We start from the raw sequence: 17,641 nt of genomic DNA, 5'->3' as shown, positions 1-17,641 counted from the left end.
ACCCCTCTCTCTACCTGGGCCACGGCCCTAGCTCAGGCCCCAGGTGCCCTTCCCCACATTAGGATCATGGAGCAGCCTCGTTACCCTCTCCAGGCTCCGCCCCTCCAGTCTACTCTCCTCGCCACACCTGTCTGATCCTTCAAGAGCGCCCCATTGCCCTTGAGACTGGATTCAAGTTCCTGAACTGGCCCTCCAAGTCCACCTTGATCTGACCCCCACACACATCTCCTCCTGTGCCCATTCTGGCTGTAGTACTGTTCCTTCTCCCTGGGATGTCCTCGTCCCCTATCTCAGCCCTGGGGACCTTCTATACTCAACACAGGCACTCCTCCTTCAGGAAGCCTTCCCAGAACACTCCAGTCCTGGGCTGGCCCTGCGAGCACTCTCTGCTAGATCACCTTGTCTTGTGCTCGCCTCAGTCCTGCGGGTTCCTCTCCCCAGCAGCATCCCAGACTCCCCGCTGCCCTGTGCCCGGCCCTGTGCTGGCCACTGAGGACAAAGACGTAGAAATAGTATCCCTGCCGTCAAGGAGAGCCAGTGTGCTAAGGGCGGTGACCCACCCGCGGACGCCCTCCACACAGCGCAGACTGGGAGGAAACAGCCCACCTACTCCAGGGCTCAGAAGGAGAAAGAGGGATCTGAGCTGGGCCTCAGAGGATTTAATGGTAGGGGAGCAGAAAGGGCATTCCCAGCAGAGGCAAGGAGAAGAGAAAAGACAATGTCTAACAAAGTAGGGCTTAATCTAAGGCGGGTGGGAGGGTTGGGTGTGAAGTGCTGGGGCCGCATCGCCCATCCTGAGAAGCTTGTGTCCATCCTGCGAGTGACAGGAACCAGAGGAGGTTTTGGAGCAGGAGACTGACGTGGCTGGAGTCAGGTTCTAGAAGGTCGGGTCTCCAACCCCCAGTGCCCTAACGATGACTTCCAGAAAGGACACAGACCAGGAACCGATTCTTTTGTTTGTTTGTTTGTTTGTTTGTTTTGTGGTATAGGAACCGATTCTTGACTGTTAGCGGGCCTTCGCCCATGTCATGCCCACCGGCTGCCACATTGGGGGTGTCAGGGCAGGGAAGGGAACAGGGGAGGGAGCGAGGTCCAGACTCAGTGGGTTTGGGCTTCTTGCAGGGGCGAGCGGGAGGGACTTGGAAGCCTCTGCCCCAGGCTGAACACTTCCTCCAGGGTGGCAGCTGTGCCCTGACTACACTGGGCGTGGCTCCAGTGGGTCTCAGGTCCTCTAGGGCCAGGCGGCGGCAGTCAGCATGGCTGCCTCTCAGGGGTCATCAGTCGCTCCACCTCCCGCATGAACCGCAGACACAGCTCTTCCTGCCACGGCAGAGCCACGCACTGCACAGCCACAGGCAGGCCCACGCTCTTCTTCACGGCCTGCAGGGGACACAGGCGTCAGGACGGGAGGTGTCGAGGCAGGACCCCACCCTGGGCCCAGGAAGCACCCCAGCTGGAGAGGAGGGCAGCACGGCAGGGCCAGCCCGCAGTCTTTAGGGGTCTTGCGTTAAGACAGACGAGAGGACATGAGGGCGATCTGGCTGTGACACCTGTCACCCCATTGATCGCCAGCATTGACTTGGCTGATCTGGCTGGCTAGGCGGGTGTCCCCTTCCTCCCTCACCACTCCATGTGCATCCCTCCCAAAGCTGCGTGCTCGGTCGAAGAGGACGACCTTCCCCGATAGAGGAGGTCCGTTCTTCGGTCAAGGGTATACGAGCAGCTGCGCTCCCCTGCTAGAACCTCCAAACAAGCTCTCAAGACAGACAGACAAGGATACTCGTGTTTATACTCTCTCCTCCACTAGAGGAAGGGGAGCAGATGTGAGTCCAGGGGAAAAGGGACTTACCTTCTGCAGCGCCTTGTCCCAGATATCCCCAAAGCAGCCCTTGTAATGCTCCAACTGGGCCTCGTCCTCGGCAGTCACCGTGGTGACAGGCACTACTCCCGCAGGGAAGTCCAGGCAGTTGTAGAGCAGAGTGTAGCTGATGGCCCCTGAGACACAGCACATGTGGCTGGAGCAGGTTGGGTGACCTTCCATGACAACTGTCCTCTCTGAGCCCCAGTCTTCCACCCTGTGAAATGGCACCCTGCATCCACAGACAGGGAGAGGTTCTCTCCTAGGGCTGAGACTTGAGTGAGGGTGACAGAGCCCGGGAATCCAGATTCAGGGCGGGCTGGAGAGCGCGCTGACGAGCTTGCCCTGTGCCTCTTCCCTGCAGCTTCCCCCCGTCTGGACTGTTGCTGCTGTCTTCCTGGTTTATCTAAATCCCACCTGGGCTTCAAACACCACCTCCCAAAACCACAGACTCTGTAACATGATCTCCAACTTGAACAGCGCTGAGGACAGGGTCCCACATGACTCCCATCTCTCCAGCCAACCAGACTGTGAGCCTCTCAAGGGTGGAGTCCTTCCCCAGGCGGGCAACCCACCCGCAGGGTTCCTCTTCTACTACCTCCCAGCAGCCCCACCAGGCAAAGGGCTGAACTCATAGAAGAGAAGAGACAGGTGACAGGGCTGTGACGGGGCTGCAAGCCTCACCTGTGGCCTTGCCTGGGCCATTCAAGTCTAGAGCAGGGCCCAGCATGGGGGTGAGCAGCACATCCAGCTCCACTGCTCTCCACTGGGCAATCACAGAGTGACGGTACACCTGGGGAGGATACCCGTACACCAGGTGAAGCACTCAGACCCAGCCCGTTACATGGACTCTCCAACGCAGGCACTGTGGCTGGGGTGACTCTAGCCCTGGACCTGCCCCAGACGTGAACTGAACCACAGTGGGATGGAGGACCTCAGGGGTATTCAGACAGGGCTGCTCTCAGGGGGCATCACCTGCTCCACAGAACCACAGACACCACTCTTCCTACCAGGGCAGGGCCATGGAGTGCTGGCTACAGGCAGCATCAGAGTGGCAAAAGAGGTATCCAGGACAGGAGCCCCAGGCTGACCCAGGCCCCTAGGACGGGTCTCCGGGCAAGTGAGGGTCTGACAGCAGTCCCCAAGCTGTCAGGGAGTGGAAGGGAGAACGATGGGCCACTCCAGGGGACCAGTGGCCGAGAGACCCCAACGCAGGTGCCCTGTCCAACTCCACCCCCCACCCGCCCTACTCTAGTCGACAGGCTCTGGCCTCACCTCAATCTCGTGGTGCAGTTCCCAGAGCTTTCCAGCTGACCTGGACAGAGGGAATGAGGTCACTGACCGTGATGATCCCAGCCATGGGGATCAACAACATCAGACCCCTACTCTCAACACCTCCCAGATCTCATTCCTCCTTGGACCCTTCTCAATTCCAGGGCACTCTGAGAGGAAAGTAAAGCAGGGCAGAAGTTCTAATCCCTAAGTTCATGTCCCACTGAGTCCGCAGGAGGGACCTAGGCCTGACTCCTTGCTACCCTCGGGACACAGGAGAGGCCAGAGCCACCCAAGGTCCTAAATGCCTGGTGGTAACAGAAGGAGCAAGTCCACAAGATGTCAGGGCCTGAGAATGGGACAACTTATTCCCAGCTTTTCCGGCATGAGCCACTGAGGGGCAGGCAAGAGAGGGCGCGATGCAGTCTGGTCGCTAAGAGTAGCACCCTCATGGGTTCCCAGCACCACCGCTCCTGCCTCCCGCCAGCTCCTTCCCGGGCCTTTCCACCCGTGCCCAGCCAGGGCAATCTTCTCCTCTCCACCCCCTCCCATCCTGTGCTCTCCCTCAGGTCCTTGCTCTCCAGGCTTTCCTGGACCTTGCTAAGACATCTTCAAGATCCTCCTCGAAAGCCACAGAGGGTGCCACCCTGCCTGCGCCCTTTCCAGCCTCAGAAGCTACTTCTCTCATCTTTTCCTGTTGGAAAGCACTTGGACCCAGGTCAGGGGAAAAGGGGGGCAAGCATCTGGGCATGGGAAACATTCTTACCGAGACTTCATGCTGTTGAGAAAGGCTGACAACCTTGGGAGCTGCAGAAGGACAGACACAGTCAGTGACTCAGCTTTGGGCCAGGTGTGGCAATAATCTTCAGGCCAAGCTGCCTGTGCTTCCTCCCTCTGTCTCTCCCCCCATGTCCCGGGTCAGCACCCCTTTCAGCATGCATGTTAGCTGAAGATCAAACGGCATGGGGGGAGGAGAAGAGACTAGGTGAGGGCTGAGAAGAAGAGGAGGCTAAGGGGAGGGGGGAAGAGCCCCAGAGGCTCCCGCCCAGCCCAGCCCACCCCTTCTATTCCTTGTGCCCTCACCAGAGGCCTTAGCATGAAAGCCAGCAGTCCTTTAAGCCAGCTGGGCAGCCTCAGAGTTGAGATCAGGTCTCCCAAGCAGGGGTCCACGAAATCACCTTTGCTGGGAGACAAAGGGTCCAGTCCAGACACATCCACCCCAGGCATCCCTCCTGGCTCACCCCCACCTACTGCATCCCCCAGTCTCTACTCAGTGACTCTGCCTACCTCCCTCCTCACCAGACTCTGGCAGTCACGCTCTCCAGCCCCTTCATCTCAGCCTCTCCTTCCCAACATGTGGCTTGTGTCTGCAGACCCTTTGGGATGCCTGGGCTCCACCCACACCCATGGAGCTCCCCAAGGCAGGACTCCCTGTCTCCCTCCCTGGCAAACTCAGCTTAAAGCAATAAGAACTACAGGCAGCATCTCCCTGGCCAGGGCGTGATACTGAGGGCATTCCCCCCCGTGGAGGCGGATATTGGCCTGGAGGCACGAGTGGCGCAGTCTTGAGTGGGCACCGTGATCCTCGTCTCTGAGGCTGTCTCTGCTCTAGATCTCAGGGAAAGGTCTCAGGCGGCTGATCCTGGAGCCTCATTCCCAGGGCCAGAGTGAGGGGTAGCCCCTTCCGCTAAAGCCTGAACCATACTTAGCTACTGCGGGAAGTCCAGTCAGTCTGGGCATGTCCCCAGGAGGCACCTTCACAGGCCTGTCCTCTGCCCGTGTCAACCTTTAAGGACTGAAAACACCCAAGTGGAACCAGCTTCTCTAAATGTGAGCTCTGCAAAGTCCCTTAAAGCGGGTCTGGTCCAACCTACTGACTTTACAGACAAGAAAACTGAGGTCCTACTCAAAAGAGAAAGACGTGGCTCAAGTGAGAAGAGCCCGGAGTCACAGAATGACGTCTACACCCCTGCCCTCCTATTTGACCCTACCCTTGTCTCTCAACCTTTCCCAAACAGATAGGCAACTCCCTGCTTACCTCCTACCTCCCAGCCAGCTCAGCTCAGGATGAGGCCATGGATGCTCAATCCAGCCTCCCCCTGCGCTGGCACCTTTCCAAAGACTCCCTGGCAAGGTAGTGCCAGGCTCAGCCTGCAGTCAGAGGGGTGGCAAGGTCCCTACCCAGAATGCTCAGACCTTCTTCACATTCAGCTAAGGCCTGTCCTCCAACTTCCCCCAGCCTGGCCTGTCCCCGGGGTTACAGCACCCAGCTGCTCTTCCTGGGTCTCCCCATGTCCTGATCCCACCACAGACCTCCAAACCCAACATCACTCACAAGTTCTGTAGGAAGCTCTTGCCACCGTCACTGAACAGCCCACCCGTCGACAGGGTCTCCAGAGCATGGGGTATGTTGCTTGGCAGGAAGGGAACCAGCTGCAGGGACTGAGGAGTGTAAGACTCCCAGACCTAGAAACCCTTGGGTCCCACCACCCCCATGCTACCCAGGCAGCCCCGAGCATGGACTGGACCAACCCTGCCTTCACGGTACCCTCACTGGAGCCGCAACGGTGGCCTTGTTGGCCCGTGATAACTCCCTGTAAGATGCACATCAGGAGAGAAGTCTGGAGCCACACATAAGCCTGTCTCAGATGAACATCCCCAAACCTGCCATCTCAGAGCCCCAGGAACCTCTGGACAGCTGTGCACCCCTGTCTGCGGTCGACGAGGCCCTCCCAATGCAGCTCACAGCTCACACATCCCCAGCACAAGGGTGAGCTCACCATCAATCATGTACCCCAATACTTCTGATCAGCCCCTTTTTACTGGTCCTCCAGGGACCGAATTCCCATCCCCAACCACAAAACAATCAGGGTGGAAGGATGCCAGGGATGGGTGGCAGCCATGGGTACCAGGAAGGCTTCCCTGAAAGAGGGGCGATGCCAGGACTTGTGGGCTCCCACCTCCATACCGTGTGGCCAGCAGCTTCGAGTCTCTTCTTGGTCTCCAGCAGGGCCCGTGTCATGGCCGGGGTGGGCATGGTATAGTTGTCAGTCTCATAATACCCCACACGCAGGGGCTGAGAGCTTCTGTAGACCTGGGGGCAACACACAGGAGTCAGAGTCAGGTCAGGACAGGGTGGCCCCAAGCAGGGCTCCCAGAGCTCAGAGCAGCTACTCAGCCCCAGACGCAGCTTTGAGGCTGCACCCTAGATCCCCCGAAAACTGACTGCCAGTGAGGCCAGCCCCTTCTGCATATGACCCCTTCACAAAACACCTTCACAATGACTTTGCAGGTGGGCAGAGCAAGAATGAGGATTCCCACTGGTCCTACGAGGAAACTGAAGCTTCAGGTCTAGATAGGGAGATAGGCCCAGAGTGGAGCCGGGACTCAGCCAAGGCCACTTGTCAGGGCAGAGCTACAAGACTAGGTCAGGAAGCCAGGTATCCCGCGTCCAGAGCCGAGGCTCTCCACAGCCTGTTTCCAGAATGCTAGTCCTGGCTCCCGTAATAGATCGTTCCAGACCTCAGGACAGGAGCCTCACCTCCTCCCCACCTCTCAGGAAGGGGCTCTTGAACGACTGGTTTCACTTAGAACATCTCCTCTGCTGAGGAGGGGTAGCTCACCCCATCCCCAGCCCCGATCTCCTGCCTGCCCCAGCGCCTTCAGCCCTTCCAAGGCAACCTGGGCTGGGTGAGGGCAAGAGGTCTGTAGGGGGAAATGCCAGACCGCTGAGAAATGGCGCTAACATCACACAGACAGCTTACTGTCTACATTAACATGGCTTTACTATTCCACTGCCCACATCGATCTAACTTGACTACTCCTGAAAGTGTTGTACATAAAGTACAGATAACTTTATCAGTCATTCTTAAAAGACCCGTCAATTCTTCAATAGAAGCACCAAATGACAGCTTATCCCCTAAGACTCCTTGAACCCCTCTCCTCAGAATCCTCACCTTGCTGTATCCACCAGTCCTAACCTATTACATCATGATCTGTACCCAATCCTAACCAATGCCCCACACTGAAATATCCACCTGAAACCAACTTCAACATCCTAACTTCGCACCCCTCCCCCACGCCGCTAAGGCTCTGAGGAGGCAGCACTCCCCCTCACCACAGAAAGCATTAAACTCAGCCTTATCTGATCAACAGGCTGTTTTGATGATATTCTGGGGAGCCAGCATCTGACACTGCCCACAGATCCCAGCTTTCTCTGGGAGGGAGACAGCTCCGCTTTTAACCGTCCTTAACTCACTCAGCCTACACGCCAAGCATCCCTCTGGAGGCTGGGGATAGGGACATGAATACTATAGGAAAGGCTCCTAATTACTGGGGATCAAACACAGATAAGGTACAGGAGTGCTCTCTCAAGCTGTTCTTAGCCTCGAGGCCACTCCTGTTCTGCAGGGACAGCCCCCAGGCTGGGCCGGAAGGTGGGCCTTTCCTCAGCTCTGGCTCCCAGCCCACCAATTTGAAAGCCTCAAGGTTTCCAAATGCAGGCAAGGGCGCCATCTGGTGGCTGTCTGAAGAGGCGCTGCTGCTGGCCTCAGACACACACACCGCCACCCCTCACCCCGCCCCCGCTCACCCCCCCTCACCCCACCCCACCCCCGGCCCTGCCGGGGTGGTTTTCAGGAGACAGGGCCTCCAAGTCCTGCTGCAATGCGGGGAGTGCTCTCTGGGCTCAGGAGCACCAGTGAGACCTGAATCCACCCCATGCCCACCCCCACCCCGGCTCACCTCCTCCCTGAAGGGCAGCGGGGGCACGGAGGGGTCCAGGTGGAACATGTCCTCACACAGCAGCGCTCGCAGGCACAGCGCCAGGCTCTCCACGTCCCGGGCCATGGGGCCGACCGAGAGCTGTACTGTGGGGCAGGGAGGGGAGGAGAGAGAGATCACCAAGCCCCAAGGAGCTCTGGGGCCAGGTCCAAGCAAGGACTGGGCCGTGGCCCGTAGTGTGAACAGGGACAAGGCGTAGGAACTCAGACCTAGAGTGGCCTGGGGGCCCAACACTGCCCCAAGGAGAGGCAGGGGCAGAGGCAGATCAGGCAGACCCCCCTCCTCCAGGGCATAGAGGGAACCACAGACCTCACCTGCTACCTGTCCATAGACACAGCCCTTCAGGCCACTCTTGCTGGATAAGAAACACAAGATGTTGGCAATGGGAAATGGCCATCCTCTGCCCAACCCCACATCCATACAGCAGCTCCCAACTCTCTCACCACTTTGGAAACTAGGAACCAAGGACTGTGGTGCTGCGACACTACCTCCCAGCAAAACCCCAGTCAGGGAATCCCTGCCTGGAGCCCAGAGGGGTGGGAAGCTAGGCCAAGGTCACACAGCGAGAGACTCAGAAGCTCCCTCCCCCGACCACCTACACCATACCTGATGCGGTTCCCTGTGGGTTTGAGGCCGCAGATGCCACAGAAGGCAGAGGGAAAGCGAATGCTTCCTCCGATGTCGGTGCCTAAGCCCAGTGGGGAGCCCCCAGCCGCAATGAGGGCCCCCTCACCCCCTGAGGAGCCACCTGGGCTCTTGGAAGACTTCCACGGGTTCACGGTCTGGCCAAAGAGGGGGTTACCACAGTCATAGCTGGAGGAAGCAGAAAGGGGTCAGCCCATGTCACGCTGGCACCGGTGCCCCTGCCCCCACCCCGCACCCGAGACACAACCTGAACATGGACTGGGGGACATTGGTGTACACGAAGGGCAAGGCCCCCTGCCGCTTCAGCACCTGCACCACCACGCTGTCACGCTGTGCTGGCGCCCCCTCGTGCAGGCTCAAGCCCAGTGTCGAGTCCTGGCCCTAGAAGGAGGGATGGGCGAGAGGGACGTGGCTGACGAGCTGGGGGCGCCTCGGCAGCACAGGGGCTGTTCCCACCACCACCCCACAGGCCGTACCCATGGTGCCCTCTCAAGGCCTTTGGACCTGGTACTTCCTCTGAGGGCCCAGGGTGACCCAGGACGCAGAGCTGGCTGGCAGGGACTGGGGCAGGGCACACCTTGTAGCTGAAGCACTCCTTGAGGCTCACTGGGACGCCGTAGAGCAGGCCCTGCCTTGGGACCTGGCACAGCTGAGCCTCACAGTCTGCCAGGTAGGCAGTCACACAGTTAGTCCCTTTGTTCACTTCCCAGGCCTTGGGGAGAGAGAAATGGGTACAAGAACAAAGCGAGGCTGGCTTTTCTTTTTTTGTTTCAGTTGTGTTAAAATTCCCTTACCACCCAGGGAAAGGGTAACCAGAAACCTGACCCAGGGGCACAGAGGATAACCTAGGCCCAGCACTCGCCTCACTAGGGACATATGGCTCCAGCCTCACCCTGGCTGTCTCTGGCCTTCAACTCCAAAACGGACAGAGAGTGAGAGTACTCCCAGGGCCAGGACACAACCAGGGCACTCAAAGGGGCAAGATACTGACCTCAGATGCCCCCCAGAGGCCGAGCTGGGAGGAGGTTGACCCTTGGCCACCCCAACCCCTGTCCTCCTCCAAGCCACAACCTCTGCCCAGAGAGGCTGGCAGATCCCCGTGTCAGGTCACAGTGGGAGTCAGTGCAGGGCAAGGCTTAGACCCAGGCTACAGCCTCCCAGCAGCACAGGGAGCCTCCCAACTCCTCTGCCCCAGGTGGGCCCAGGTGAAGCCTCCCCTCCCCCAGGAACCCTTGAAGCTGATAATCAAGTCTTGTGGGCGCATGGCTGACTGATAGCAACTGACAGGAACATGGGTGTGGCCCTGTGGCCACACTCAGGCACAGAAAATCTGTCTCCTGCCCCAGGGCAGAAAGAGAAGAGGCCAATCTGTAGCCAGAATGCTCTCTGTGGATGATTAAGGGGGGCAGGAGCTTCTTCAGGGACATGGATTCATTAGAAACAACCCCGGCTGTTGAGACTGTGTGTCCTCTCAGTGTACCCGGCCCAGGGGTGCCCAGTCCTTTCTCTACAGTCCCTCTCTGCCCCGCTCTCAGCTGCAGTCACTCACACCACTCTCATACACACCCGTCAGTCCCCCTGGCACTCATGTCCACCTGCTTAGGGGTCCCACTCACTACCACATGCTCTCTTCCAAGAAATCATATCAGATACAAGTCACACTCATAGAAGTCAGTCAGAAAAAGAAAAACAAATACCATATGCTAACACATATATATAGAATCTTAAAGAAAATGGTTCTGAAGAACCTAGGGGCAGGACAGGAACAAAGACGCAGTTGAGAATGGACTTGAGGACATGGGGAGGGGGAAGGGTAAGCTGGGACGAAGTGAGAGAGTGGCATGGACATATATACACTACCAAATGTAAAACAGCTAGCTAGTGGGAAGCAGCTGCATAGCACAGGGAGATCAGCTCCGTGATTTGTGACCACCTAGAGGGGTGGGATAGGGAGGGTAGGAGGGAGACGTAAGAGGGCGGGGATATGGGGATATATGTATACGTATAGCTGATTCACTTTGTTATACAGCAGAAACTAACACAACATTGTAAAGCAATTATACTCCAATAAAGATGTTTTTAAAAAATGCTATGGCATATATAGACAAGTCACACAAAGCACATTTCCTTCTTTCATTTTGTTTCAAACACATTTTTTGAGCACTTACTATATAAAAGACATAGCATTCAGCAATAAGGTGCAAAGACAAATAAGACTGTCCACCAAAAGCCCACATTTGCCTTGGGAAAGAGAAAGACAAGGCAAGCCCTACAATGTGATGAGAAACGTGCTGTTAGAAAGTGAACACTGAAGAGGAAACCCTAACTCAGGCTGGGAAGGGAGGAGGGTCCTGGGAGGCTTCCTGGAAGACTCCAGAGACTCCTCTCTGAGCCCTGAAAACTCTTCTGGGGGAGCCTGTTGCACTGAGCGGGGCAAGAAGGAGAAGAGCCTCGCAGGTAAAAGGAACCCCAGTGCAGGCGCTGGGTGCCAGGAAACTGCCAGCAGCTGAGCCGCTGATGCCACAAGCTACAGAAGGCCTTGGCCAGAGAGGACGCTGAAGAGCTGAGGGGGCACCTGGCCAGGAGGCTGGCGCTTGGTCCCAGAGGGAGATGGTGGTGGAGGACCAGGGTGGCTGAAGAGGGGGAGACAAGGGGATGGACTAGAGACAGCTATAGGAAGGGACCAGACCAGACTTGGTGACTGATGGGGTGGCGGCAGAAGGGAGAGGGAAGTCTGGGCTAAAAGCCAGGTTTCTAGCTAAGACAACATGCTCAGTATCCACCCCCCCCCCGCCCCTTCCCCCCCCTCCCCAAATACACACACAGAGCCATTTTCTCTCTTCTCTCTCTCTCTCTCTCTCTCTCTCTCTCTCTGTCTCTCTCTCTCTCTCACACACACACACACACACACACACACACACACACACACACACACAGTACCTCCCTGGCACTGTGATCCCACCAGGGTCCTCAGTGGGACAAAGTCCAGGCCAGGTTTTCCCCCCAGCCTTGCAGAGAAAGTGGAGGAAGGAGCAGGGTCACTCCCAGGCTTTTACCTTTCCCAAGTAGGTGAAGAGCACAGCCTCCGGAGACAGCTCCCCACTGTGTAGCTTCTGTACCAGTTGAGGCAGAGGCAGGGCCAGCAGTGCCTCTGAGTCCAGGTCAGGGTTCTGGGGAGACACCTCGGATCAGTCCCCTACTCCCCGCAGGCTCCATGTGCCTGCAGCAGACACCAGTGGCCCATGCCCCCAAATCCCCACACCTACCAAGCACGTGCTGTCACCTGCCAACCCGTGACAGATGTGCCCACCCACAGCTCTGACACCACAAATGTGGTCCAGGCTGGGCAGGCCCTTGCCACCTGTAGAAAATACAGATCTATCTCTTCAAGAAGCTTACCTGAGAGGGGTCCAGGGAGAGGTCATGCCCAGGCTGATCATTAGACCATTACTAACAGGGACCACCAATGACTACCTACTGTGTGCCAGGCACCATGCCAATGTGCTCCATGTTTGGATGAAATCTTACTACCATTCCCATTGCACAGCTAAAGAAACTGAGGCTCAGCAAGGGGAAGTGCCTTGCCTAGGACTTACAGATAAACTATAGTTCTCTGCCCATTCAGCATGGGCTGACCACTGGCTGTCCACCTGCACCTAACTACTCAACACCTTGTCAGGGGAGGGCAGAAATAAGAAAACCCTGTCCTGGGTGGTTAGGGTTGGAGCTGGAGCCACATCCAAATGAGAGGGTTTTTTTGTTCAGTCCATAGATATTCATTAGGCACCTATTCCGTAGCAGCCACCATGCTAGGCAAGGGGATACAGCAGTCAACAAAAAAGTCACATCCAGGCTTTGGGGGAGCTTACACAAGGTGCAGAGTTGGGGATGAGCAGATAATTCATAAGTAAATAAGAATCTTAGATAGCAAGAAATAAAGAAAATAAAATGGATGCAGTGAGTGGGCGGCACACAGGTAGAGGGTGGTCAGGGAAGAGCTCTCTGAAGGAGAAGGGATGTTTGATCAGACACCTACTGCCAGGCCTCGAAGGCCCCCAGAGTCTCTGGAGTCAGCCCCTGCCTGCAAACATCCGCTGGCTTCCCCCGCGAGGGTACTGGGCTAATTAGTAAATAGGGCTAGGAGGACATCTGAGTTGCAGGCACCACATCTCATCTCTACCCTCCTCTGCTCCTGCCAAAGTCACCAGGGACTTCCTTGTTGCCGAATACAACAAACACTTGACTCTGTTCATTCTGCTCCAAGTCTCATGGAGGCATTCAGAGGGCTCGCTTCAGTTTCCTCTGGGCACAGACATACCCCGCTCCCCGGGGCTCCCTCCCACCTCTCCGCTCCTTCTGTCATCCGTTCATTCAGTCAACACACAGGTTCTGAGCATCTACTATGTGCTGAGGACTAGCTAGGGCTGTGAATTTAGAGATAACCAAGACAGACAAGTCTCTGCTGTCAGAGCTTACCTTCAAGAAAACAAACAAGTTAATTGGGAAAATAATTTGAAAAAGAATAAAAGAAAAAAATATTTTTTAAAGAAAGAAAATAAGTTAACAAAGAATGGACAGATCATGGCAAGTGTGAGAAAGGATAAACAGAGCCTGTGACAGAAAGAACAGAGGAATGACTCAGATGGGCTGGGTAGGTGGTGGTGACATTTCAGATGTGATCTGAAGCATGAGAAGGAGCCAGACGCGGGGAGAGACAGAGGCTCCTGGAGGTTCCTCTGGCACCTCTTCTTCCCTCTCTGATGCTGGGAGAAGTCACTCCTCATGGCTTCCACTCCAGGCCCTCTGCCTATCTCACAGCCTCCAGATCATCGTCCTTCGACTGACCCAACTGAGCTCAGACCTACTCGCTGGGCTACTCCCTTTTCTCCCTCTGTCCCTGTGTCATTCCCCTGAGCTCTGTGCCTCCCCACCCCTCTCCACTGGCTCCTCTTCCCTCAGGGAAGGACGCTGCCCTCCGTCTTCCACTCCCCGCCCTCCCTCCCACCCACATCCAATCACCAAGCCCCCTAAGTAGCTCTGGCAAATGGCCACCTCTCTGTCCCCTCTACCAAGACCCTTGCCGGTGCACATCCTTTCTCTCCTGGGTCAGACAGGGGCCACCCAACCGGCTGCCCCGCCCAAGCTTTGTGGCCAGGCCAGACAGTGCAATGTCCAAGCCCACCTTGCCTCTCCCCTTAAAGTCCCCTTCACACCACAAGCTCCAGGAGATGCTTCCAGGCTGTGGTCCTGTCAGACTCCCCTGAACCCCCTCAGTGCAACATGGCCCCCTCACACCCACCACACGCCCAGAGCTGAACGCCCACCACACACACCCACCACACAGCCTTTGAAGCCTGGCCTCAATATCAGGAACACTCCACCTCTTCCCTGAATTTGTTAAATGGATTCAACACTCACTTGGGATTTTTTTTTTTTTAAATAATACAGGCAGCTACAGGGAAGGAAAAAAAGAAAAATGGATCCATGATCTCCCCACCAACACACGAGACAACCCCTAGTGATGTACTTTTTTAAAGGTATACAGAATGAAAAGTGAACATTTCCCCCCACCTCTAGGGCCACCCTGCCCAGTCCCTCTTCTGAAAAGGAAACCATAGTTAACAGTTTCTGCTGAAACCTCACAGGAAAAAAAAAAAATGTCTGTGAAAAACCCACAATGTGGGGCTTCCCTGGTGGCGCAGTGGTTGAGAATCCGCCTGCCAATGCAGGGGACACGGGTTTGAGCCCTGGTCTGGGAAGATCCCACATGCCACAGAGCAGCGAAGCCCGTGCGCCATAACTACTGAGCCCACATGCCGCAACTACTGAAGCCCGTGCACCTAGAGCCTGTGCTCCACAGCAAGAGAAGCCACCGCAGTGAGAAGCCCGGCCTACCGCAACAAAGAGTAGGCCCCGCTCGCCGCAAATAGAGAAAGCCCGCGCGCAGCAAGGAAGACCCAACGCAGCCAAAAATAATTAATTAAAAAAAAATTAGTATGGAGAATGCAGGGAAGTGTACAAATAACGTCTCACCAAGCATGTGGCCATCTGTATGCCTACTTTTTCAAGCAAAAGATACTATAGCTATCATTGAATCACTGCCCCTCCTCCATCTGTTTTTCTCCTTCTGAACCACCTACTGTCCTAATTTCAGGTATCCTCGATTGTCCTCCAAGTCTTTTTTATTTTCACTCATGGGGTTTTTTTTTTTTTATCGCTTTTGTCCTATTTCAAGATATCTCTTCCATTTGATCATGTAGGCTACTGATACTGATCGAAACAAAAACCATACTGTTCTTCGCGTTATTCATTAAATTGTTTTGTTTTAAAATCAGCTTCAGGTTGGTCTTGGAGACGCCAGGAGATGGAACTACAGGTCAGATCCAGTTGAAGGAAGTGGCATTTGTAATCCAGTGAAATTTTGACAAAAGGGCTTGTAAGGGATGTGTGGGAAGGGCATTCAGGATAAAACTACAGGTGCGGAGGCACAGAGGGATAAGCAGGTGTTCTGGGATGGCTCTCCCAGCCATAATATTCTGTCAATGGTGGTCTCTCTCTTCAGTCCAGAAAGGATATTGAAACTCATTCAGGGGGCAAGGTGGAAACAAATGCAACAAATGGGCATGTTACAAAGGTTAAGCTTCATGCGGTCAACAGAAAATACAAGAAATACGCCTCACTCTAAAGTTGCTCTAGAGTCCAGAGAAAGATGAACCATCTTTCTTGCAATGTTCAGGAGGTGCTTAGTACTCTTGCAATGTTCAGGAGGTGCTTAGTACTCCTCCTCCTCCAGCAACGCCTCGGGACACAGGAAGTATCTGGGTCCCAACTAGCTTTCCTGCTGTCTATCAGGCAGGAGCTGCACTATAAGCTGCTGTATTCTTCCAGGGCCCTACTAACCCTGGGCCCCTTCCCAAGGCCCTGGATGAGCTCAGCTCAACTGCCCACCTCCTACCCCTTCCCAAAGCTATTGTCATGAAGACAACATCTTTGTCTTCTTTGCTGATTGCTCAACACATTGAGGCTCCTAAGATAGTTCTCCCTCTCTTCTCCCAGTCACTGGAAAACCAAAAGGTGATTTCCCTGCTTTCCCATCTGCAAGAGCCAAGTTTTGGTGTTCTGAGGCCAGGCTCTGCCCCGTGGAGGCTGTTTCAACAGCTTTTGGTATTTCAGGGCCAAAGTTTCTACCCTTGAAGAGTCAGTTCTTAAAAATAATGAAAGGCTGTGCTCCAGAAGGAAACTGTGTAGATGCTGATGCTTGGAGTTGAAGCGAGGGAAGACCCACCTTTTTACCACCCCACACCCCTACCAGCTGGTGGGTTCCTTGCAACCAGGACGGGAGTCCTGTAGGCACAAACTGTGGACAGATTCTTACAGCTGCCTCCACACAGCCCTCAGTGCTGGCAGAACTCAGCTAGCCAGCTGCACAGGACCTGGAGCCTCGGGAGCAGCCGAGGGTCTCCAGGCTGAGCCTGGCATCACTGCAAGGATCCCTGAGCAGGGCACCAAGGAGGTCAGCCAGAGAAGGAGGATCAGACAGTGATAAACCTGTGCCCAAGTAGGGAAAGTGACCAGTTTGGATGGAATACCTAAAAACTGACTGATTGTGTACTTTTCAGCCAGCTTGATGAGTGAAGGCTGGAACCAGATACATTTTTATTTCAATAATAAACAAATATGACATTTCCTGGTCCAGGAATGGTGTGGAGTGAATCCATACCATTACATCCAGCTAAAACCTCACGGCCATCAAGGCCATACCCAGGGCCTGGCATTCAAGGCCAGGGTCTCTCTTCCTAATCTTTCTCCCCTGCTCCTCTCCAGCGGAATGAGGCTGGATGGTCCCACCAGGCATCTGGGTTTTAGTTCCAGCTCCTGCCTCGTGCTGTCCCATTATCCGGAATGCCTTCCCACCTGTCAGATCCAAATCCTATCAAACACTCGGGGCAAGTCTTCCCTCCCTCAGCACATAAGACCTGAGTTCAGCATTTTGACTTGGAACTGGGTCCAGTGTGTCACACATCTGGAGGGAAAGAAAGCCTACCCTTCTAGGCCTCTCCCTCGCCCCCATACACACACTGAGCTGATCCAGAGGAGAAAATCTTGTTGACAGATCACCCACCTAAACCTATTCATGCAAAGGGCTTATAACCCATCAGACTCGACAGCCTAGGTGGCAGGGGTCCAGCTCCGCCAGTAACTCCCTGTGGACTTGGGCAAGTCCCTCCCCAGCTCCCTCTTAGCATCCTCAAGCACATATCAATGAGTTTGAACTGTAAGCTCTCCAGATGCCCTTGGCCATCACTTTATGATTCCAAAGTCCTCAACCCGAGCATCCTATTGGTTCTCACACTTGCGTTTTAGAGTCCTAATAGTGATCTTGAGATTCTTTGGCACCAGAGCAAAGCTCCTCTTTGACCCAGTGCGCGACAGCCTGCCCAGTTCCTTTCGTTTCCCTTCCTCCCCTAGGCCCCATCTGGCTCAGAAAGAGTACGGAATGCATTACGGCGAGAGGAGTTTCGGGGAGTTACGAACCTGCGCTGCCCGCTGCCCGCCGCTCGCCCCTCCGCGCGGCCGGGCGGCTAAAAGTGCTGCCGCCACCCCAGGCCCTCCCCCTGACCCTGATTCCAACCCCGGCCATCACCTGGAGACGGAAGCGCTGCGCCGCCTTGTCCATGGTCTCCAGGGCCGCTTGCTGCCTCTGTCGTGCCCGGGCCGCCGCGCCCCGCGCCGTCCGGTGACTGGACCAGCGCAGGGCCAAGGCCGCCGCCACCAAGCAGCAAGCCACGGTAGCCCCGGAGGGGCCGGAGAGCGCGGCCCACAGTTCATCCAGCACCATGGTCTCCTGCCGCCGACCGCTGCCGAGGGCAACCGAAGAGGAATCAGCATGCGCGGACTCCGCCGCAAAACCCGGCCTGGACCTAGGATCCAGCGCCCGCCTGCGCTGGAGGGAGGGAGGGGCGGTGCCGCAGCCGCAGACCCGCGGGGCGGGGCGCTGTTGTCTGGCAGCCGGCCAGAGGCCGGTAAAGCGCAACCGTCAAGGTCAAGCGCGGCAGCTCGGCTAGGACTGCTCCGCAAGTCCTC

At 55.9% G+C, this 17,641-nt stretch overlaps 1 protein-coding gene across 1 annotated transcript; it reads right to left on the bottom strand.

Annotated features, from left to right (window-relative positions):
- Positions 1–999: 999 nt before the first annotated feature.
- FAAH (fatty acid amide hydrolase) lies at positions 1,000–17,641 on the bottom strand. The gene is made up of 15 exons (XM_065878346.1): positions 17,202–17,641; positions 11,614–11,727; positions 9,135–9,269; positions 8,805–8,938; positions 8,519–8,725; positions 8,227–8,267; positions 7,874–7,998; positions 6,099–6,224; positions 5,466–5,563; positions 4,214–4,313; positions 3,897–3,937; positions 3,134–3,173; positions 2,543–2,651; positions 1,850–1,995; positions 1,000–1,380 (listed from the first exon to the last, which is right to left on the bottom strand). Exons 1-15 carry the CDS (start codon positions 17,394–17,396, stop codon positions 1,252–1,254), a joined length of 1,740 nt encoding a protein of 579 aa, XP_065734418.1. The 5' UTR covers positions 17,397–17,641; the 3' UTR covers positions 1,000–1,251.

The sequence above is a fragment of the Phocoena phocoena genome, chromosome 1, assembly GCF_963924675.1.
Source record: "Phocoena phocoena chromosome 1, mPhoPho1.1, whole genome shotgun sequence".
Classification (NCBI taxonomy): Eukaryota; Metazoa; Chordata; class Mammalia; order Artiodactyla; family Phocoenidae; genus Phocoena; species Phocoena phocoena.
The sequence above is the reverse complement of the archived record's forward strand: the minus strand, read 5'-3'. Positions and strand labels throughout refer to the sequence as shown.